This window comes from Achroia grisella, unplaced genomic scaffold (genome assembly GCF_030625045.1).
Source record: "Achroia grisella isolate CSIRO2021 unplaced genomic scaffold, CSIRO_AGI_Agris_v1 utg770, whole genome shotgun sequence".
Taxonomy (NCBI): domain Eukaryota; kingdom Metazoa; phylum Arthropoda; class Insecta; order Lepidoptera; family Pyralidae; genus Achroia; species Achroia grisella.
The window spans coordinates 400,671-426,273 of record NW_026713016.1 but is presented as its reverse complement, the minus strand read 5'-3'; the positions used below and the strand labels follow the sequence as shown (position 1 = coordinate 426,273).

General features: G+C 34.2%; 1 protein-coding gene across 1 annotated transcript in view; it reads left to right on the top strand.

The window, feature by feature from the left end:
• Positions 1 to 969: 969 nt before the first annotated feature.
• The window catches only part of LOC131850497 (angiotensin-converting enzyme), a 42,157-nt gene continuing 17,523 nt past the window's right edge, over positions 970 to 25,603 (top strand). The window contains exons 1-7 of the mRNA XM_059200730.1: positions 970 to 1,628; positions 20,963 to 21,121; positions 21,397 to 21,637; positions 23,187 to 23,269; positions 23,843 to 24,049; positions 24,503 to 24,672; positions 25,199 to 25,323. Coding sequence (XP_059056713.1) covers positions 1,017 to 1,628; positions 20,963 to 21,121; positions 21,397 to 21,637; positions 23,187 to 23,269; positions 23,843 to 24,049; positions 24,503 to 24,672; positions 25,199 to 25,323 — 1,597 coding nt within the window. The 5' untranslated portion in view covers positions 970 to 1,016. The remainder of the gene's footprint in view (positions 1,629 to 20,962; positions 21,122 to 21,396; positions 21,638 to 23,186; positions 23,270 to 23,842; positions 24,050 to 24,502; positions 24,673 to 25,198; positions 25,324 to 25,603) is intronic.

Below are 25,603 nucleotides of genomic sequence, written 5' to 3'. Positions count from 1 at the left end.
CAAGCTTACCATGGGACTAGATGGTGCTGTGTGAATTGTCCAGAGATATTATTATTATTAAGGAAAGGCCTCCAGCAAGGTGGACCGACGATCTGGTCAAGATCGCTGGAGGGCATTGGATGCGAGCAGCGCAGGACCGATCGTCGTGGAGATCTTTGGGGGAGGCCTATGTCCAACAGTGGACGTCTTCCGGGCTGCGATGATGATGATGATGATTATTATTATTATTAAAATTTAAAATTAAATATAAATAGAAGCGTATGTGAACAAGCCTCCTAGATAGCTTATTCAATAGCCTATGTTTAAGATTATTGTAAACACTAGTTCTTGATAAATGATTGATGATGTTATAATTAGATATTATAAATGGTCATTAATGATTCGATCCACTGCATTAAATTATTCTTCAATGACGTTCACGGGTGATGATTTAAGACTGGATTATAACTTTTAATACATTTGGATTCTGTTGAAATTTTACTTTATTATTTGGCTTACTCAATACTTACTCAACTAGTAACTTAATATAACCTAAAGTAATAAGTATCAGAAATTTTGTCTGATTGTGGGTCTAATTAAAGAATTGGTTTTTTGGTGTTTCTTATAGTGGTTCTGAAATCGAATTTCAGAACCACTTTAATTAATTTCTGTACTGTTTTCAATAATGTATTGTGGTAAGCCTCAATTGTTTATTATTTGTTTATTCTTATCGGTTTACAAACAATAAAATCATAAATCTATAATCTACATAGATCTAACTTATTATTATTACTCTAAACTCTATGGCAAACGAAATCGCAGGCTCGGTAGTCATTAATACATATAAATATTCATTAAATAACTATCACAGTGTACTACTGATAAAAACTTATGACGTATAGAAAAACAAAGGCTTTTCACACGGCCCTACTTCAGAGGCAGGCTGCAACCAGGCACAGTTGAAACCGCGTCGGCAACCAAGCACCACGCACCATTGGTTGCAGCACCCGCGAACGCTATCCAGGTCAAGTGTCAATATGGCCTGTGTTCAAGGCAAAAGCCTTATCATCTACTTCCAAGTGCATATCTTATTAAATTTGTGCTTCGCCGAACCCCAATTGGACTTACCCCCATTAAGCCAGTCGAGCACACCAAGATACGGTGGTTATGGATTACTATCCAGTACACAATCCTCAATAAACTCGCCAGGAAACCAGTTTGATAGGAACTTTCAATATTCAACAGCTCGCCCGAATCAGAACAGTCCCGGCGTATTCCCGGTGTCCTCAACGCCTTACAGCCAAATTAATCCTGATATCAGTAACAATGGTTATCCTAATAATAATTATGGAAGCTCCACGCTAAGACCTGATGATAGGAATCGGGATGACAGAATCGATGTAAACAACGATCCCAATTTCAGAAGGAATGACCCCAATTTTATAAGGAACGATCCAAATTACGTAGGTTCTAATCCATATGAGTTTAATAATAATAATATCGACGAGAGACTGCATGCAGTCAATTTGCAGCAGATAAGAGATTTTCTTTTGAAAGCTGATGACCAGGCATCGAAGGAGTGTACCAACAATGTGGCTGCCCAGTGGAACTTTGAGACGGATGTGAATGATGCTACTCAACATGCCGCAGTAAGTGTATAGTTTTTTTTAAAGAATATAAAATATATATTTGTGTACACAGAAACTATCTTGGGATTTTGTTTTATACATTGGAGTTTATTATTCCTTAAGTTTTAGTAGTAGATGCAAAATAATCGTAGATGAAAATCTAGAATTATTATTAGAAATTCTCACATATAATTTACAAATAATCCATTTGAACGGTTCTTCTAAAATTGCGGATTAAATAAAATTGAAGTGCAACAGCACTTTCACTTAATGCATATATACGGTACATACATCAAAAAATTGATTTTAACGATACATTTTTGTCTATTTTACTTGCTAATCTCTAAAACGGCGGGTTCTTTAAACAGGACTTCTCGCAAGGAGCTAATGTTATAGGGCACGTGGAAGAAGATTTGATATACTACATTACTAGTAGTCATGCGTCTAATCCCCATTACTGGGGGATGACGATTGTCAGCAATCTGCACACTGTGTAAAAACTTCATTTATAGCAATGTACGATATCAGGTTCAACTCCACTCGCTCCTGGAAACCATCTTGATAAATTCCTAGTGAATTTGCCTCGGCGGGGTAAGAGACCTCATGTCCATCTTATCATCCTTGTCACTGGTACACCCGCCAGCGTAAACCGATAGCGCAGGTGGGTCCTCCATTCCATTGTCATCTTCAAAAAATCCCAATTACTAATAATCCTTTCCCCTATAGAATAATATTACAATATGCAAATCGTACTCCAATAAATTAAAGTTTAGCAGCGGGCGGAGTTGAACTTACACCCACGCTAAGGCGGAGCCAGTAAATTAACTATAATACCATAGTACCTAAGCATTATCATCATTACATAATATAAAATAAAGTCGCTGTCGCTGCCTGTCCATCCCTATGTATTCTTTCTTAAATCTTTAAAACTACGCAACCGATTTTTATGCGTTTTTTTTTAATAGATAGAGTGATTCAAGAGGGAGGTTTATATGTATAATACATCCTGGCGAAGCCGGGGCCAGTAGCTAGTTATATTATATGTATAAGTAATAACCATTTGCTCTTCAAATATATTTTTCTTAATTTATAATTTACGTTCAATTATGATTCATTCAAACTTTGATTTTCTAATAAATATTTATTTATATATTTTAGTTATTGTAATGTGACAATTTTACACTACCAACAAAAATAATTCACGACATTTTTAGAGTAACAGATACACTTTATTACAATATTTACAAAAGAAAAAAAAAAATTCAAATTAAACAAGATGAATGCTTGTTAGTATGCCCAAGTATTGATACCACACCCTAATGGCCAAGCTAATATTGAAATAGAATTAGAAATACTATTTATATAAAAGAACTTAATATAAGCATTTTTGAATAGTCACCTTTTTTTAATCTACTCATTCGGAACGCAGACTCATCACAATTCCCCTGGTGTTGCGGGAGCTCATTGGCTGCGGTAATCACTTACCGTCACTTACTATCCGCAACCTCGTTTGTCCTCTGTGCTATAAAAAAACGTAAGAACAAGAACCCTGTGTGTTGCTCTTTAAATAGATGTTGTTCAGTTTCAATTTTAAGAATTTTCTGTTAATACAAATTGCTAAATAGAAAATAAATCAGTCCTAGTAATCAGAGCAGACCAGTCCCTACAAGCGGCACCCGTTCACGAGTATAACTGTTGATCATGATAGACTAAGTCTTAAATCTAAGGTATATTTCTACTAGAAATAACCTTAAAACTGCTTATTAACTGCCATATTCAAGTAGTTACAAACTAATCGCAGTGAATACACGAGATCGGTATCAAATAAACAATGCAGTAGCTCTTTATATTATATGACGTGTATAACAATAGTATGAGAGAATCACATGTTTACTGTTTGGATTTAACTGGTAGTAATCACATAATTCTTATAATATTATATGTAGACGCGGATGTTTGGTGTTTGTATCCGAATTCGCAATTAAACACCTTTTGATTGAACCTCGGTGGTCTAGTGGTTTAGCTAACTGCTTTATTTCCGATGGTCGCGGGTTTGATTTCTCGCACGTTGGCAACATTTATATTCATAAGTATGATAAAGTATATACAAACAATATAGGTTTGGGTATTTCTATGAATATAATGTATGTATTTGAATGAAAACGTATTTAAGTATTTGTATCTGTTGTCTAGTACCCATAACACAAGCTCTGCTTAACTTGGGACTAGATAACGCTCTGTTCATTGTCCAGGGTCATTATTATAGCTTAGCTACACTTACACATAACTTCGTATACAACTAGACCTCATTTAACATTAGGCAAATAAATACATAGAAAACACTCAGATCAATATACAATTATACTGATAGATACAAATGTTTGTACCGTGCGAGGAATTGAGCCCGCCACCGAAGTACAGCGTTGTGCTTATCCACTAAAACACCGAGGTCGTCTAATTATTTTGTAAATATAAATTCTTCTTGAATAATACGATTAAATACACTGTACAGCCGTGCGAACCCGTGTTGGATGGCTAGTACATGTATGTATGTACCACGTGCACTGGAAAGTTTCCGGGTGTGCACCGTGCACTAGTTTCTCACAAGCACACACAGAACAATGCACACGATTTCAATAGATATAAGTACAAGTTTCCTTGCAATATGAAACTCTCTTCGCATTTTTTTGTTCGAAGAGAGTCGGTATTGTACTGAGAAAATGTCAGGCCATCTTGTTTCTAATGGAAATGATTATTGTACTTGACGGGGGAAAGTTAATGAAGTCTAAAATAAGCGTAATTAACTGGCTAAATCCCATGGATTCGCGTGAAAATTCCGCTAAAAGCAGGCTGTATGTTATCAAATAAAAAAATCGTTTATTCATGTAGGACATTTTAGCTGCTTATGAACGTCAGGGTTTTTGTAATTAATATTTTTTTCCCTACCGTCCATTTCTATAGAAATCATTGAGAAGAACTGAAAGGCCGTAAACTCAACTGGTTTTTTTTTGTAAAAGGTCTGTTTATACGCGTTTTATGCTTATATAGGTTATATAAATATGTGTATGTATGACTAACATTAAATGACAATCCCGTGCATGAACGACTATTGCCATGCACGCTCGTCATTTAAGTAATCATGTAGTAAGTAATAGGCTTTGCTTAGTAAATATGATTTAACAGATGATTTAAATTTATTTAAAGATAATTCCAGTATATGCTTTGGTATTTTATTATAAAATTTTATATCCATTCCCATAAAAGGCCCATTGACTTTTCCTAAACAATACTTAGGTACAGCAAGTTTGTCTTTAAATCCTATACTAAGGTTATCGTAAGTTATAGTTAATTTTGTGTGACAAATATGAAATTCAAGTTTTATTGTTTTGCATATAAAAATACCCAGACGAATACATAAAACATACACATGTATAAAAATAGTTTCGAAAATCAAACCCGCGACCAATAAAACGTAAGGGCATATTTGTAACCGCTATAGGACCGTATTGAAAAAATATCAATAAAAACGTTAAGGACCTATCGCAGTTTGATAAGACTGACAAGTTCCCACGTTGTATGGTGTCATGCGTAACAAGAACTACCATAATCGAGCGAGATATTGATCTATGCAGACTCATGTGCGGTGTGAATAATTAAAATTATTAGTTTTTGCTCTATTATACCTTTATAATATACAAAAGTAATGATATAATTATTTACTTAATAAATAGCATGGTTAACCTACATAAAAGTAATTAGAATTGAAATAACTGTTTGTAATTTTAATTTAACAGCTTTACTTTGACAATGTGTATACTATACTTACGTAAATAATTTTGTCTGTCTGTTTATTCTTGCTAATCCCTGAAACGGCTGGGGTGATTTTGACGGGACTCTTACTAGCAAAAAAAAATGTTCCGTATTGAACATTTTTTTTAAGATAGCTATATATAATAAAAATATTTAGTATCTTAATAATGCATACCGTGCGAAAATCGAACCTGTAACCAGAAGTCAAGCAGTGTGTTGAACCGCTGGACAACGAATCGTTTAAAAAAGTAAATACCACTGTTTAAACTAAACTGTCATTCATAACGCGTAGGCCAATTGAAATCTATATCCTGAATGCTCCAGAACTAATTACAAATGATCAATCCACCATAAAGGTTAGCATGATTAGTTAATTTACTTACAAAACGTTCGTAACACCATTGTTTGGCGACAATGGACGCAATGGCGGACGTTGGGTACCAAATGGACAATATGACCGACAGAAATCGGTTATAGGACGCCTATAGTCTGTTACCTATATTGAAATTCATTAATCAGCATTAAAATCCAGATGTTCTAGATTTGAGTTGTTTGACTATGTAAGCTCAACAAAAATCTGCACATTTTGGTAAGCTGAAGATGAAACACCACTCTACATCTTATGTGTTTATAGCCCACTTATACATAAACAAAATTACTCCTTTGGTAAGTATATACTCTATCCTGAGGAAATAAACCATCGCTCCTAAGAATATCCTTCTATCCTTCGATTCTATCATTGGCGGATCTAGGTAGAGAACTTTGAAAAAGGTGGAGCACTGTAGATCTATATAGATCGCAGTGCTATAAGTCTAAAACAGATTGGTCCAAAACTAATTTAAAAAGAAATACTAAATGACTTGAAAATCAGTGTTTTTTTTTCATAATAATTAGGAAGGCAAAGAGTCTATTAGATTATTTGATGGAAAATGACAACCGTCGCGTGGTCTATATAAAAATTCAGGAACAACTGTTACTTAATGGATTTATACTTCTTTAGTTCCGCTACCATTCGCATGTGTGAGACCAGAAATATTCAGTGCGAAAATTTAATAGTCAACACTAGACTTCCAAAGATATATCCGATCTCTATTCAATTCCTGATGTTGATTCGTTTAGAAGCGAACAATGTCGCAATATGGGTGTAGATTCAATAACGGAATTTCACTAATAGATCACTAATAGAAAAGGTCGTGGCGCTTCCAGTAGCAGTAGTTAGGTTTCTGCACTGAATATTTGTGGTTTTACACATGCTAATGGTTGCGGAATTAATAATAAATAAATACATATATATAATAACAGCTAATTGAATAAATTATATACATGAACAGCAACTGTGAGAACATTAATTGTGATACCTAAATTACCTCATGTTTTGTCGTTTCTGAGAATTAAGGTGATGATGGGACTAAAAAATCGAAATATATATAACTCAAAGGTGACTGACATAGTGATCTATCAACGCACAGCCCAAACCACTGAACGGATCGGGCTGAAATTTGGCATGCAGGTAGATGTTATGACGTAGGTAGTAGCTAAGAAAGAATTTTGATTAATTCTACCTCCAAAGGGATAAATTAACGCGAGCGAAGCCTCGGGTAAAAGCTAGTATGGCATATAAATACAGTCTAAGTAGGCATATTACTTAGACTGTATTTATATGCCATATTTTTTAAACAACATAGCGCCATCTAGTCCCACGGTAAGACGAGCTTGTATTATGGGTGCTAGACAACTAATATAAATACTTATTTAGTTTTTATAAATATACATATAATATACATAGAAAACCAATACAAACAATCATAGTCATAAATACAAACGTTTGCACCGTGCGAGGAATCCAACCTGCGACCATCGGAACTAAAGCGGTGTGCTGAACCACTAGATCACCGAGACCAGCAATTTTACTCTTTATTAGATACAACTTAAAATCTTGCTATTGACGGCTAAATTTCGTGAAATATGTATTCATTGGTTAAAAGATAGAAACACTGTTACTGTTACCACCTTTTTCTCTTTTCTATGTTTTTCTATGACCTATACGTATTTTCCTCAGCTTATTTTAGATTCCACATATTCTTTAAAGAGTTCATCCTTTTTCTTGCAACCATTTTTATTCAGGTTAAACCTTAATACACGAACAGACAATTTTCGCTTAGTCACGATTTACTATCTTATTATATGTATAGAGAATATTATACTACAAATCGCAAATTTAACCTCGATAATACAAAATGGCTACCCAAAAATGGCGTCTGACCACACAAAATGGCGGTACGCCCTCGTCATTTATTGTCATATGCAACCGTAAGGGTTCGTGACCTATAAGGCCTGGGACCATGGAACAATAAGATAATTTATTGCTTCAAGGTTTGTCTTTGTGCGTTATTGTCTATGCGCTATTAAATGATCAGGTGTGGAAGGATTGTAACATGAATACAAAATGTAGTAGTCATCTTTGTATTATTGTGGTTATAAAAATAGTATCTTCAAATATTTTTGGCCAAGTTGCGTATATTATAAATGCGAAAGACTGTGAGTATGGATGGATGTTTGTTACTCTTTCACGCAAAAACTATTGAACGGATTTTGATGAAACTTTACAGTAATATAGCTTATATATCAGAATAACATATAGGCTATAAATTTCATACGGGTGAAACCGCGGGCACAGCTAATATATAATAATAGTATACGGTCTCGACTTTTATCCCAGATGGGATAATCTGTGGATTTTTGTTTTGCAGACGTCAAGATGAATGCAATACCTTGAAATAGCGTGTATACTGTGTATATGATTATTTTTTATTTTGTATTGGTGCAAAATTGACGCACTAAATGGAGCTAGCTACAATTGCGTTCACAATCTTTTGGAAGTAAGTCGGGGTATACATTAATTACTAGACTTACAAGCTAAAGATTATATTACATGTGTACATTATATGTAGAATAGAATAGAAAATATTTATTGGCCACAAACCAAAAATCAATGCACAACCGAGTAAACTCCATATGAAGTCATCTGGGCATACTTACCACTATCTTATAAGAAGCTAGCATAATTTAAAAGTTTCTGTAGTTGTCAGCATCTCTGCATTTATTCATTTAGTTAAACGGATTCTTATAATCATTATTTACCATAAAATTATTCTTGTTAAAACAAATAAGAACAATTTTATGGTAAATAAAGATGTTTATCTCTCTCGACGTTTCAATGCTGAATATACATATTAATAATGTGTACTAAACGAGAAAGTTAAAAAATAAGTATCTGTGATATTGTAGTTTCATTAAAAAAATTGCAATGACATGAGACTACGGGCATCACAATATACCTTTGCAATTGTTGCAATTGTTTGCAACTTCAGTTATAAAACAGAATATAAATTAATTAATGATTATCACCGATGTGATCAGAGGCTTTACTACTGTCGACGTTGTGACGAATGCAGCATTTGTTATGCCTACATTTCGCGAGTTTATATAAATCAATATCAAAATCAAATTATTTATGCAGATCTATTACAGACTCTTATGACATGTCAAATCTACCGTCAGTACGGAGTGTTTTCAAGCTGCGAAGAACTGACAAGATACTCAGCCCGTATTGTTTTCAAATAAAAGTGTACATGTTTACAATAATACAGATTTATTTTTAAATTTAAATTTGGGAGAATAGTATGCCCAATAGTGTGTGTATAGCATTGCAATGTTGTCAAAAGTAAATAATCAAATCAGTAATCCGAATTGACCAGGCCCCAGAAGCTGCAGCCATTCAGGAGTAAGACGGATAAAAAAATATTACGTATTTACCTATTTTTCTGTATTAGAAAAAAAAGTAATTGACGTAACAAAAAGGTATCTGGCCTGAATCACAATGGGTGCCTTAGAAAAACTTATACCAATAACAATATTACGTGATAAATAGCATCGTGTACCTACGTGACCGCACGCCGCAAGGCCCCTACATTTTTTCCTAATATTTTACTTTGACTTTTAGATAAGACACTTTTCTTATTTTTATCCAAAACTAGTTTCTCTTCGTGACTTTGTCCGAGTCTACACTCAAAATGTTACATATAATCTGTTCAGGATAACAAATAATGAGGATGATGGAATGGATTCTTAAGGAAGATCTAAGAGTTATCTCTTAGATCTTTCTAGATTTAAATCAGATAAGAATAAGATAAGATAATGCATCTTGGCGAATTAGACATAAATAAACCACCCAAATAAAACCATAAGGTTAAGAAATCAGGTCATGTAATGCGTCGTGGAAAAATAAATTGAGTTAAAAAAGTAAAACGACGGCAAAGCAATGTGCATCACAGTTTTATAATTGAGATTCAAAGTATGTAAGTGTGGTGAAAATATTCGTGCGGATTTAACACACTCAGCTCTATTACACCCTCGCCTTCGGCTTGGGTAGAAATTCCGCATCGTGTGTTATAACCATCATAACGCACTTCTATTGTGATATACAATTAGACAATATTTACTGAGAGGGGGAAAGGGGATTGTTAGTAATCTGGTTTCTTGATCACATTGCTAGCAATGTACCATGTTAGGTTGAACTCCACACGATTCCCCCTGAAAACCATCGTCACAAATTCCAAGTCAATTTATCCTGCTTCTGTTCTGTGCTAGCAGACCAAAATTAGAAATAACTGAAATATTGTATTATTTAATTAAACAATCCTGAATAGATAAAAACTATCGCTCCTTAGAATATCCTTCAATTCTTGCCCCTCACGGGTCTATGTAGCAAACTCTGAAAGAGAGCGAGCACACTTAATAGATCTATGTATTTCGCAGTGCTACAGGTCCAAGCACCTGACAAAGGGGGGAAGACGATAGTGTTAGTAATGTAAACTGATGATCTTAGCTAGATCTAGCAACGTACCATGTCAGGTTGACCTCCATGCGGTAACCATCGTGATACATTCTTGGTGAATTTGACACGATGGGCTAACTGACCTCATGCTCATTTTATCATCCACCACTGGTGATCCGCACCGTAAACCGTTAGCGAAGACGTGAAGCGCGTGCACAATTTTTTTATCATATATAAAAAAATAAAATATCTACTGAGATGTCACTACAGTTTCTAAACAATTAGTTGTACTTGCTAACGCGTGTGAATTACTTAGCCGTTGAGTGACGTAAGAGTTAGCCAATTCCACTCGACCGCACTTGTCATGTTTGTGCTCATTCATTCATAAAAAAGTGTTTACTGTGTCAAGTACGATTCTGTGCTGATTCATACTACAATTTATTTATGTTTCGCGTTATGTTAATTTAGATGTTCACAGGTTCTATCCTCGACAAATATTTACTTTTCGTATTTATGACTGTTTATATTGTCATAGGTGTTTTAATGTTTTTTATAAAATTAAATGATTTTAATTGATGGACAATTAATACATATATATATCAAATAAAAAAATAGCTTTAATCAGTTTGAGATTACATAGAGATAGTAGATATATTTTGTTTATTGTGAAAAATCTATTATTGATTTTTTTAATTATATTGCCATTTACTAATACTACAAAAAAATAATTCAGTTTTAATGAAGATATTAGAGTAACAGCGACAAGAGAACTAAGAGAACCGATATAGAATTAACAAATTTTTATCATACAATACAAAAAACATAAAAGTTAAATGCTAAGACTGACCCGTATTGTACCTGGCTTGGAGGTTCCCATAACACTCGCCGCATTTCCACGTTGAATTGCTAGGGAAATCCTTTGCGCCAGATACAATCTGGAACGTCGATCATGGCCTCTGTCGACAATATGCCGCCCCAACTCGTTTATAAATACTTTATTAACAAATTCCCTTAGGGATATGTATTTTATGCAGTGTGATCGTACGTCCACATAAAATGCAGATATATAAAGAATTCGAGGAGTCAATAAACATATAAGTTTGTACTGTTGAGGACCACAGCCGCAGTTACAAGTTGCATAAATGCCAACATCATAATGAGCAAAAACACCTGCTCGCCCATTTCTTGCTACTACTCCTCGTTAACATCTTCAACGTGATGCTGTCTAACGCCATACTCCCAGACTGCTGTAAAGAAGATATCCTCATGCCCGGTTAAATAATTTCGATCTCCACTAGCATCCTTAAGTCTACATTCTATCTTTGCAAATGTATCATTCTAGCTTACCCTCAAGAAGTACGTGCTAAGTTTACACCAAGGGCCTGCTAATCAGTGAGCAATTTGGCTGACCAATCAATCATCCATCAAGTGCACAGCATCCCTGAGCACATTTACCCTATACTTCGTCACTAAGTGCCCTAAAGGTGAGACAGATTCCTTACTTTTCGATGTCGCCAAAGCTTTCGACAAAGAAGCAACTCCTTAGAAAGCGATGAACATAAATGTAGCAGAAGGTCGTGCTATTAACTTAGTAACAGCATCAGTTAGTTATTTAATTTTTACGATTCCGTAACACAAATGATGTCACGAATTATGATGATCTGACTACACAATGGTGATGATGAATGTGACAAAATTATTACAAATGCACATAATTGTATCAAAAGAATACGAGAGAGAATTTCCCACCAAATATTTTGTGCCACATAATTTGGGTACCGCCTTCACCTTGAATTTAGCAATCTCACGGTCATGACACTGAGTACTGTGACGTCACATGCTCTCAATGGTTTGATTTTATGTTGTAGTAATATTTTATCACTATGATTCTAATAAGTATATATTAGAATTCTATACCAAATTATCCTATGAGCAGACGTGGAGAGCAGCTCCATCCAAATACTGACATCCCTGCTGCTCGAACCAACCGATTTGTATCATCTTTCCTCATGCGAGCAGCTAAGGAGTGGAACTCGCTCCCAACGTTAGTGTTTTCTGCTTCTTACAACATTGGGTCTTTTTGAAGATTTATACGAAGTAGAGAGAAGAGATTGCTTAGACCGCATCATCACTTATTAAAAGGAGAGATTGCGGTCAAACGCGCTTAAATTTAGAAATAAAAATAAAAAGAAAGAACTGACCCGATTTAATATTCCGAGATGACTTATTTTTTAGATATTATGATTATTTTAATCGAAATTTTTTTAACGTTTAATAATCGAACATTGCGTGTTATACTACCGAATATAATTACTTTATGGGCTAAGTCCTTTTGCCTTTCCCTGTGATTAGAAAACATATAAATATATCCAATTCCAAATTCAAATTTCCACACATATCTATTTCTTCACAACAACATTGTAGGATAAAGATTTATTCTGTACTACTCTACAATTTACTAAAATAGTTTGTTAATTATTAAGGATTTTTTAATAATATAAAGAAAATTTGAAATCTTCAATAACATGATATGACAGAAACTTCCGTGTCTCCTTAATGGGATATTTTTTAATTATAGCACGACATTTATTAACGACATCACATTTATTATACTCAAACTTACTAGCAAACGAACAAACGAATAATGGATGACTAGGTTTTGATGACGGAATGGAGAGTTTTTCTAATTAATGATGATGGAATGTTAATCCCGCCTGCGCTGGGGTCGAATATGATAGGCTAAGAATTGAAAAGTCTTTTAGTACATAGTAGCGAATTCACCAGGAATTAATCACGACTCATCATATCATCATCATCACAATCAATTAATCATTGATATCGGCTTGAGATAATAGATTATTAGCAATGGAGTGTAGTCCGATTATTATGTTGAGGATTATCAGGTCCACCTCCACGCGATGACATAACAGACCTGTCTTCATCCTCAAAATAATACTAAAGTCGTATCCGCCAAGCAGGAGGCAGTTCTTCAGCCGCTTAAGTTCTTCCGCTGGTTTGTGCAGTGCGATATGCTCTCGGTTTCTAACGTTTAAAGGGTAGCCTCATTTCTTCAATTACTCTTCCTCCAGCGTACAATTAGATGAACTACCTGCCAAGGTTTTCTCAAGAGACTACAGCATGGGGTTTTTTAAGAAGGTTTCTTAAGGGTCGACAACGCGCACTTGACACCCTACTCTTACAAGCGTTTATACGCTACGGTACATTTACCATTAGATGGGCCATAAGTTTGTTTGTCACCATCGTAGTATAGAAAAAATCAGACCGATACTGTGTATATGATAAAACTAACTTAAATAGCACTAGTAACAAAAAAAAGTACATTTAAATACAAAAGGATTAATAATAATTTAAAAAAAATCCCATTATAAACATCTCCTTTATATGAGTCTGTGGTGATTTTAGTTTTAGTACTTTTCAACTGCAGAATGTTCACACAGTACGAGTACACATACATACAAACATCTGATGTTAATTTAACGCTAATTACTTGCATCACAAGACAAGATCCTGACCTCTAAGTAATCGTAAAATATACCGCAGAATTCGACATGTACCGTACTAGAAATGGTTTGATACGTTATCAACCTTATGTTAATGAAAATTAGTGCTTTTATTATTTACATTAGGTAATATGAATATCTCAGATAACTCACACAGCGCTATCTAGTCCAAAGTTTAGTATAGCTTGTGGTATGGGTACCACTAATATAAATATATATGTACAAAGAAAACAGCCAGACAGATACAAATAATCGTACTGATGAGTAGGATGTTTGTACCGTGCAAGGAATCGAACCTAAATCGAAGTAAGGCGTTGTGTAACCTAAATCGAAGTAACCGCTAGATCAGCGTGGCCGTCGATAAGGGTATTATCAGTTCATTTTATATAGAGTTAAACTTATTACGCTATAAGTTTAACTCTATATAAAATGAACTTAGCTGATAGATAATTTATATTCTATAAAAAAGACAAAGTTATAAGTTACCTTCCTACCAACCGTAAATATAGATTGTATTGTATAGTAATACAATATGTATTTTAGAATTTTTTTTCCAAGATTTCAATAAGGATACGTCAAGAGTCGATAACCCTAGAGTTTCAGGCTAGTCTATACGCTACGATAACCGTTTACCATCAGATGGGCCGTATGCTTGCCATCATCGTTGTATAAAACAATCATCAGGATCCGTTCGACTGTTTAGTCCAAGAAATGCTAAGACACGACCAAACAGATGCACTTCCATTTTTTTATTTTGTTTTGCATTTATAATAAAAGTTTATAGATAGGATTAGTAATGGCGTTATACTGACCACATTTATTTAATGGATGATAATGGAATGGTGCATCCGTCTACGCAAAAGGTTTACGCTGGCAAGGGACAAGTGGAAGAACATCGTCTTAGATGAGCATGAGGTCAGGTTAGTTAACCCATCGTGGCAAATTCACCATGAATTTAATATGATGGTTTCCAAGGCGAACCGCGTCGAGGTCAACCTGATATGGTATATGGCTTGCAATAGAGTTTTTGACATAATCAATCATACATTGCTAGCAATAATTTTAAAGCAGATTACTAACAATCCTCTTCCCTCCAGTAATGGGTATTAGTGGCCTCTTAACTAGAAATATACTATTAGGTCGACCACAACGCTATTCTTCCAGGAAACCATCGCTTTCTGGTGAATTAAATACGATTAATTGATACGTTATCTGACCTGATGATACATTGCTCATCCCATCTTCCTTCGCTGGTATTCCACCAGCGATAAACATGTTTTCCTGGGGGGATGTTGATGTTGTTTGTGAATTCATGAACTCATTGCTAACAATGTGCGATATCAGTTGAACTATATGGTTCCCCTGGATACCACTGTGATAAGTTCCTGATAAATAGTCACAAGTAGTTGACTTGACCTAACGCACATCTTATTTTTCTCCCCTGGTGCCCTACCAGCGTAAAGCGGTAGCACAGGCGGGAGCACCATTCCATTATCATCAATTTAAAAAACATGTCATCCTTCTTTCGTATCGCCTTGACCTCATGCTCATCTTATCATCCTCCATTGGTGCCCCGTCAGAGTAAATCGTTAGTGTATTGGGTGCACCATTCCATTATCATCAATTAAAAAAACATGTTTTCCTTGTTTCGTCTCTCTCTAACGTCTTAGTACGTAACATCGTCACGTTTCGGTTGCGAAACAGCTTTGTGTCACTGTGGGAATGTCCTCTAATCTTCCACAATGGACACACAACGTACGCGTAAACTTTGTGTGAATTAATAGACGTCTCATTATTTTTATGTGCGGACATTGCTGATGGCATTGAATCCGGTAATTGTCATTTACTTGGTATCAAGAAATTGCTTTAAACAAATTACTTTATGTAATAATAGTAACAGTGCAATGTAATTATATTGTAATACTAAAGTAACTTGTTTTTTAAGTTTTTAATTAACTTTGTGATGTATTTCATCATATAATATAGAAGGGTCTCTTTAATTATGTATGTCTAAAACCTTAGTTTTATGTTCATTGTGTCTTTTTGTTTTATTGATGATTAATTTAATAAATAATAAAATAAAAATAATAGTGTTAATTATGAAAAATACAAAGAAAAGCTACAATATTGTTTTATGAAAAAATTGTATTATCCGAGATTTCGTCTTCTTTTTAGATATAAGGACGGACTCACGTGATATAAGCTAACTTCAAATGAAATTTCATTAAGATTTATGATATTAGTCAGAATTATCTTTTTGCTAAAAAAATTATAGTTTTCTATAATCTAATCAGAAGATCTAACGAACTTACCAAAATAAAGTTCGATATTGATTATATTAAGTATTTAGTCAAAGATATTATATTGTATTACTTAATCGTTTATATTATATTACTAACTTACTTATAATAAATTACTTACTTACTTACTATTACTTCCGCATAATCACAAGAAAGTATGGATACATATAGTTATCTTGGATTAAATCTATACATCTATACATATAAATAAAATTGGAGTGTCTGTTTGTAATATTGAAATAATCGTTTCTTACTATATGCATATGAATACGAATACGGTACATACGCCATAATAACATTTTTGATAATTTTTGTCTGTCTGTCTGTCTGTCTGTTTGTTTCGGCTAATCTCTGAAATGGCTGGACCAATTATGACGGTACTTTTTTTGGCAGGTATCTGATGTAATAAGGAGTAACTTAGGCTACATCTATTTTAGAAAAATACAGTTAAATTCCACGCACACGAAGTCTCCGGAACAGCTAGTATAAAATACATATTCTATTATTAGGATACGGTTATTTATAGACGAATTTAAAACATAAGAGTATAATAGGAAAAAGAAAATCCCATTAAAAGATGAATTATCAAAATGGACTAACTATTGATAAAGCACGCGCGTAACAGATAGAAAAAACACAGCCGAATTGAATTCCCATTTTTTAAATTGATTAAACTGTATTGGATTTCTTTTCTATGAATTTCTATTCTCAGTATATCGGGGTCCTGTGGACCTCATTAAAGTAGCAAAAAAAAGTTACTGATATGAGCAAAAAGCTATTGTGTACTTGTTTTCCTTGTCGATGCGAGATCGTGACAAGGCGAGGTAGATTAGATTTAATATACTTAAATAATTAACATGCAGGTTTCAAGATCAGCGGTGTGTCGTGGGAAACTGGTGTTAATAACTCAGAGTTATGTAAGATTTCCCAAAGTTACACTGCCATCTGTTGGGGTTTTCCGGTATTTAATTTTGGGTGGAAAATTTGATGGTTCTAAAAATATAGTAGGAATAGTTAGTTCAAATATTGTGATGATTAAATTTGAATTCACTTTTTGAATGTAAACTGTGGTAGTGGACAAAAGGGCTGATGATGCTTCCGTCTCCGTGTTGAATTGTTTTTGAGAATTTGCATAGAATGCAAAAGGTTTTTATTTTACTTCTTCAATCTTAATTTTACTTAGGATAATGGAAGAATTTTGAATGCATATGTTGCGACTGTAGGCTATGATGTTTTTGTCTTTATGTTTAATTGGTTTTGAGAATTAGCATAGAATGCAGAAGGTTTTTTCTTTTTCAATCTTAATTTTAATTAGGGACTTTTCAATGCAGAAATTGTGACTGCAGACTGTTATATTTTTTAGTTTAATAGTTTTTGACAATAATCACGGAATGCAAAAGGTTTTTCCTTCTTTAATCTTAATTTTATTTAGGAACTTTTTAATGTAGAATTTGCGACTGTAGACCATGATGCTCTTGTCTTCATATTGAATTATTTTTTAGAATTAGCACAGAATGCAGAAGGTTTTTTATTATTTCTATGTAGGGACTTTTGAATGCAAACGTGGCGACAGTATTCATGTTAATTGTATTTGAGAATTAGCATAGAATGCAGAAGGTTTTTTTCCTTTTCTATCTTAATTCTATTTAGGGATTTTTAAAAAAGAGAAGAACAGGAGTTGTTACTGTAGGCCGTAATACTTTTGTCTTAATGCTTAATTGTTTTTGAGAATTAGCACAGAATGCAAAGTTGCGTCTGAATCAGTATAATCCTAACAATGATAAGGAAGTAGTTATCTTACCATTTTAAACTTAATACAATTATCAATGATCACAAAGTCATGACTGGGAACAACCGTGAAGATCATTTAGATGGCTCATTATCTCACTCGACTTAATATCAAGTCAAGGTCGCAGCGTTAATGAATTTGGGTTTTGGTTATATAATTAAAAGTATTAATTAATACGTTTATTTTGAGAACATTAGAACTTGTCACTTTTTACATGTTTGTTTACTAGTACTGTTTGTATTACAGATAATTATACATAATTAATGTATATTAATAATAATTATTATTATTATGGATACTGGACAACTAATATAAATCTTATATATAAAATTCTAGTGTCACAATGTTCCATTCATTCACCATCACCGTTCACCATACTCCTCTGAAACGGCTTGATCGACTTTTATGAAATTTTATATGCATATTCAGTAGGTCTGAGAATCGGCTACTATCTATTTTTCATACCCCTAAGTGATAAGGGTTGTCCACCCCAAATACTATTTTTTTATTTTTTGGGCAAAATTTTTTATTCATATTTTTTTATTATGTGTCTTTAAAAAGTACATACAATCCTAAATTTTGACCCTTCTATCACCAACCCCTATTTTTTTATAGCGTTAGTAATTTATTTGGCAAAACAACGTTTGCCGGGACAGGTAGTACATAGATATTTTTTTAAATGCATACGTAATATACATAAAGAACATCGAGACCCATACAAACAATCATACAAAGAATACAAATGTTTGGACCGTGCGAGGAAACGAACCTGCGATCATCGGAAGTAAAGCGGTATCCTAAACCGCTAGACCGCGGTTGCAGTGATTTTTATATATAACTAGAATAAATATAAACTAGCAACCGTCTATATACAATGTATATTATACATGAATATCATCCATTATCATCTATAAAAAGTTTATATATTATTATATAATTACATGTCTGTAATAATAATTCTGCTCCTTGCAAAGATTGTCGTATGACAATAAATATAATGATTCGTCATCGTGATAATGACTCTGAGTGCAGCGATATAATCTGAGTCACCCAGTAATTATATGGTTAGCTGAAATGATGGTGATTACACGGCAGCCCCTACAGGGTGATGTCATTTAATCTATCTCAGTTTTAAGTAGTACCTATTGTTTTCTAGTTGACAGGCGTAATTTCGACTGCGTCATATTTTCCACGTATTTTCAACATTTTTTTTAAAACAACTAGAATCCTTACATAGTACAAAACAAAGTCGCTGTCGCTGTCTGTCCGTCCCTATGTATGTTTAAATTTTTAAAACAACGCAACGCATTTTGAAGCGGTATTTTTTAAATAGATATAGTGATTCTAGTGGAAGGTTTATATGTATAATACATGTATACCTGTGCGAAGCCGGGGCGTATAGCTAGAACTATATATAATCGTATGAAACTATATATGTCTGTACCGTACAAGAATCGAAGCCATTTTTTTTCGAACTATTCTAATGCTGTTGGCCGTAACTGGCCTTCAGCTTAACCGAACGATAGAGAGCAAGTTCAGATAACATACCAAATACACGTAAGGACTTATGGAGCGACGGAAGACCGACTCCTGACGGATACGACTGTAGTGTTTGAAATTAACGGATGTAACTTTAGTACTGAGGGCACTGTTAGGGGTTCGAAGCATGGTTTAAGCCATCTTAATTTCGATGCCCCTTGAATTGGACGGGAGATCGATCGGAGGGGAGGAATAAAACTCGCGACCATCGGAAGTAGGGCGGTGTACTAAACCGCTAGACTACCAAGGCCGAAAGTATTATATGATAGAAACAGAATACTGATATATAGAAATAGAAATAATGTTTATTCAAATAAACTTAATATAAGCACTTTTGAATAATCAAGTTTTTTTATTCTACCGCTTATTCGGAATGCAGATTCATCACAAGAAGAATAAGCAAGAAACTTGTGTGTTGCTATAGTCCACATAAATGGCAACACAAGCGAGAAACCTCAAGCATCACAATCTGTCCATGACGCCTGCAGTTTCTAACAATACAAATTCTCGAATTCGTAAAAACAGCTATTTCTAAGTCAGTGCTATGTATTCTCATGTCTTTGCGACATTATGCAAATTGTCACCTCGGTACACCATTTATGGATGTCATAAATGGTCTACAATGAGTACTGTGACGAACAGTTGCCAAGACTTGTTGACTGTTAGCAATCCATCACGATGACACTCACTGTTTACCATTGCGACCTTCATTTTGTTGTGGTCCAGTTAAATGGTGTAATGCGTGTATTTGAATGACGGAATTAATAGGTTTTTACTCCAATTTAGATGTGTTATGAGATATCCTTTAGGTACGTAATCTAAAGGTACATGTAAATATACATGGCTAGACCGATTTTGACGGGACTTTTTTTCGCAGGTAGCTGATGTAATAGAAGTAACTTAGGCTACTTTTATTTTAGAAAGATAAAGTTAAACTCCATGCGGACGAAGTCGCGTAGCTAGTTAAAAATAAAATAACAGTATTTATTACCAACAATGTAAGCAAATATGTTAACTCGAAAAGATATCTCTTATACTTAAAGATATTTTCTTATCTGTGGTTAAACTAAGATATCCTGGAATAGGCGGTGTGAATAGGTTGGGTTAAAAACAAAATAAAGCAAAAAAATTTAGTCATGATCACAAATTGTACGTAATTCACTTTTTGAATGTAAACCGTGGTAGTGGACAAAAAGGCTGATGATGTTTCCGTCTCCATGTTGAATTGTTTTTGAGAATTAGCATAGAATGCATTAAAAATTTTGCAATTTAAAATTTGCAATTATTTATTGTATTAAAAAGTAGCTTAATTCTATCACAGATAACATGTATTTTGTTATTATAATCTTTTATTTGTCGCATTGAAATATCTCCACATCCCAAAGGTTGACTGGGAGAGAATGGGCTAGCATTAAGTTCACCTTTTGTATCAATTATAGTGATCAAAAAACCAAATAAAAAGTAAATTTGTACAAGCAAATCTTATTTCGTTTTAAACATGATTAATCACATTACTTTACTTTCCTTCTCTTTTAACAGTAACTTACTGTATCTTTCAGTTGGATGCACAGCAGCGTTACACATTATTCCAGCGGGGACTATGGGAAGCCGCTCAGCAAATCCCCAGGGGCTTCATTAGGGATTACCCGACCTTCAGGCAGCTGAGGATGCTGTCCATCATCGGACCGGCTGCGCTACCACCTGATCAACTTGACCGAGTAAGAAGATATATTTTTTTATTTATATATTATAAATATCTTATAGACTATCTCACTTATGAAATATCAATAAAATCTTATTCATATTATAAATGAGAAAGTTTGTGAGTATGGATGGATGTTTTTTACTCTTTCATGTAAAATCTACTGAGCGCATTTCGATAAAATTTTACAGTAAAGAAACTTTACAGTACAGAAAGAGTAACAAAAATCCATCCGTACTTATAAATTTCGGGTTTATAATATTAGTAATATGTTTAATATTTATTTTTCAGTACAACAGGATCATTAACGACATGCTAGCTGTGTACAACACGGCTGAAATCTGCGCATACAACGAACCGTTCAAGTGTGGACTCCACTTACAACCTGAACTTCAATTCATCATGTCCCACTCGAGGGACTGGGACGAGCTGTCCCACGTGTGGACCGAATGGAGAAGGAATACGGGCAGACGTATCCGGGATCTGTATGAACAGCTGGTGGATTTGACCAATCAGGCGGCCAGATTGAATAGTAAGTAGATACTTTTTTTAACTATTATATTCACACTTTTGAGTATCTATTATATTTAAGTAGCTGTGTCCAGTTTTTCGTTTGAAATCTATGTGTCATTCTAATATATACAGTACTAGCTGTGCCCGAGACTTCGTCCGCGTAAAATGACAATACTTCCATATAACCTTTCAACCCCTTGCAACTCTTGTTTTTGTATAAATAGTAGCCTATGTCCTTTGTCAGGGTCTAGACTATCTGTGTACCAAATATCATTTAAATCGGTACAGTGGTTTCGGCATGAAAGCGAGACAGACAGACAGACAGAGTTACTTTCGCTTTTCTATTATTAATAAGGATAAGTTATATTATTGTAAAGTTTCATTAAAGTCCAGTTTTTGCGTTAAAGAGTAACAAACATCCATACAACAATTCACATTTGCAAACTTCGGCGTTTATAGTATTAAATTCGTTTTTTTTGTGCCACAACATCATGATATCATCACAATGGCGGCGGTGGGCTAGCGGTTAGGACACCAGGTTGCTTCCGATGGTCGCGGGTTCAATTCCTTGCACGGTCCAAACATTTGCACTGATGAGTATGATTGTATATCTGGGTATTTTCTATATATGTTATGTATATATTTAAAGAAATGTATCTAATCTAATCTTACTTACTAAGTATTTATATCAATTATCTAGTATCCATAACACAAAATCTGCTTAGCTTGAGACTAGATGGCACTGTATGATTTGTCCAGGATTAAGAAAGATTAATTTTATCAAAACTAAACTTGTCAGTACTCTGATATGGTAATATCACGGCTGTCACGTGATAACGTGATGTATATAGTTGAAGGGTACCCCTTACCATCAAGTAAGCAGTCATTTGTTTGGTAGTCCAAATTCATAAATAAATACCATTTTGAACTAAAATTAAACAAAGTTATTGTTTCGTCCATTTGATTCTCTCTACGCTTCTGTAGAAGCTGTGTACCAAATAACAGGTCGATACTGTTTTCATTATCATTAAGAGATATTTTCTGGAAATTTTATATGTATAATACTATATATATGGGTACTTTATTGTTTATTATTTTCGTCAATGACATCAATAATTTCTTCTGTGTTTTGCAGATGACATGAATTTTTTTTAAAAAATATCAATATATCTGATGCTGCAGCTCTGTCTGTCTGTTCTAGTCTAGTCTGATTTACAAAGGCTAGACAACTACTATGTCACTAACAAGCTAGATTTGAATCCGTCGAAGTATTTTGCGGTTACATTTACAAACTTAACTCTATTCATTATAATTATATACTTAAGGTTCCACAGCGTTCTGATTTAATTAAGTTTATAATTATGTTTGTAAATAGCCATGGTTTTCCGAAAATAAATAAATAAATATACTTGTGTAAAGCAAGGATCGGGTCATCATTAACTAAATATAATACGATGTTCTTGTTAATATTTCAAATGACTTGATAGCTCCTAAACTGGTTTGAGTTATGTGAGGTAAGTTAGTGTTATTGCTATCATATTTCTAACAGGCGTTTCTTATTTTTCCAGATTTCACTGACGCTTCCGCCTACTGGATGTTCCCTTATGAATCTGGTAATTTGAGACAAGAAGTTGAAGAAGTTTGGGAACAGGTAATGAATCTTACTCCGTAATAGTTTTTCTTATTATGTAGGTATATATAGAAATGAGTATATTTATAATTTTAGTACGTTTGTTTATTTAACCGTGAACCGTTAACATCTTGGTGTCTTAATAGTTTAATTTATCATACATACGGTGAATATTATTTTCAGTTCTAAGGTCGCCCAATTCAAATCTTTTTATCCTGAGTTTGGCCATCTTTTGCTAACAAATTAATCCAAATCCTTGAGTCTCTTTTGCTTCGGTCCACCACGATGTCGTTGCTCATAGGTTGGTGTTTAATACTTGAAGAGTTTGACTAAGCTATCAAATGCATTTTCATTAATAGTAAATCAATATTTCTTCTACATTGTTAATAACAATAAAAGCATTTTATAAACAAAAATAATAATAATTAATATTCCTTTTGAATGTCGTCATTATTTGTACGGGTAAGGAAATTTTCTTAGCCCGCTTTCCCAGGCGGGGTTCAATGAAATTTAGTATACAGATTATAATTTAAATAGAATGTCTAGGACACAGCTACATACAGATATTTTTTATGTTAATATTTTCATTTTCAGGTAAAGCCACTATACGACCTCCTTCATGCGTACGTCCGCCGGCGGCTCAGGGAAGCATACGGCCCTGAAAGAATATCTCGTTCTGCACCAATACCCGCCCACATTCTCGGAGACATGTGGGGACAGAGCTGGTCGGGCATTGTGCCATTCACCTTGCCGTACCCTGGGAAAACCCTGGTCGATGTTACACCGGAGATGATACAACAGGTAACTTGAATAATAAAACGAGTATATTACACAGCGCCATTTAGTGTAGACTCCACTAAATTATAGCACGCGTATTATTGGACGTTTTACTTTAGAATAAGAATGACTTTATTTATAGGAAAACTTAATCTAAGGTACCAAAGTAGGATTTGCCTTTATCGTGGAAAACAACAAGTGAAATTAACACTTAATGTTAAACGATAACGTTTAAACGTTTACCATCAGCTAGGTCATGCGCCAGTTTGCCACCGTCATAATTTAATAAAAATTAGTACAGTGGTGATGGTGAGAAAGATAATAATAATAATAATACTATTGCGTTTTATTGTAGTTAGACGGTTATCATCAGGTATGCCATCAGCTTGGAGTTACAATTACATAAAAAAAAACTACATGTAATGGGTATCAGAGGTTCTTATATTTAACTTACCTTTTCATTGACTTTATTTCCAGGGCTACACTCCACTGACCGTCTTCCAACTGGCCGAGGAGTTCTTTGTATCCATGAACATGTCTGCCATGCCACCTGACTTTTGGGCGCTGAGCGTGTTCGACCAACCCCAAGATAGGCACATCCACTGTCAGCCATCAGCTTGGGACTTTTGCAACCGGCACGATTATCGGTTAGTTCACGTTTTATATGTACATACATGACAATCTTCACAACTATAATGTTATGTGGAGTAGTCAGAGATATTGTCTAGTGTCGACGTTCTGAGAAAAATAAATGTTAACTTATATGTAGTATGACATTTTGAGTAATAATAACATTATCAGGACAATTCACACAGCGCCATCTAGTTCCAAGTTAAGCTAGCTAAAGCTTGTGTTATGGGTACTATATAACTGATACAAATACATAGGTACATATTTTTTTCGTAAATACATACATGTTATACATACTTCCGATAGTCGCGGGTTCGATTCCTAGCACGGCACAAATATGATTGTATTGATACATGAATATGATTGTCTGTATCGGTCTGGGTTTTTCTATGTATATTATGTATGTACATATTCACAAAAAAAATGTATCTAAGTATTTATGTCAGTTGTCTAATATGTTTGCTTAGCTTAAGACTAGATGGCGCTATGTGGATAGTCCTGGAATATTATTATTATATACTTATGTTTTTAACATATTTTCAGTATCAAAATGTGCACCCACGTAGATATGAAGGACTTGGTGACAGCGCATCATGAAATGGCACATATTGAATATTTCCTGGCGTACAGTAATCAACCCAAGGTGTTCCGAGATGGGGCTAATCCTGGTGAGTGAAATTATTTATTTTATTTACGACCTCGGTGGTGTAGCGGTTGAACACACTAATAGCGACGGTCGGGGGTTCGATTAGTTGCTAAACTAAGAAAGTGAGAAGTATTGCACATTAATCGACAAAGACCACAGTCAAGTGAGTTGCTTAAATTCTAATAAATCACTATATTAAACACGTGTAGTACAAATTTTGTACCCCTTTTTACGAAATTTCACGGGTAGAGTATGAAATTTCTCACACTTATAGTTTATATAGAGCTTCTTATCTAGAAAGC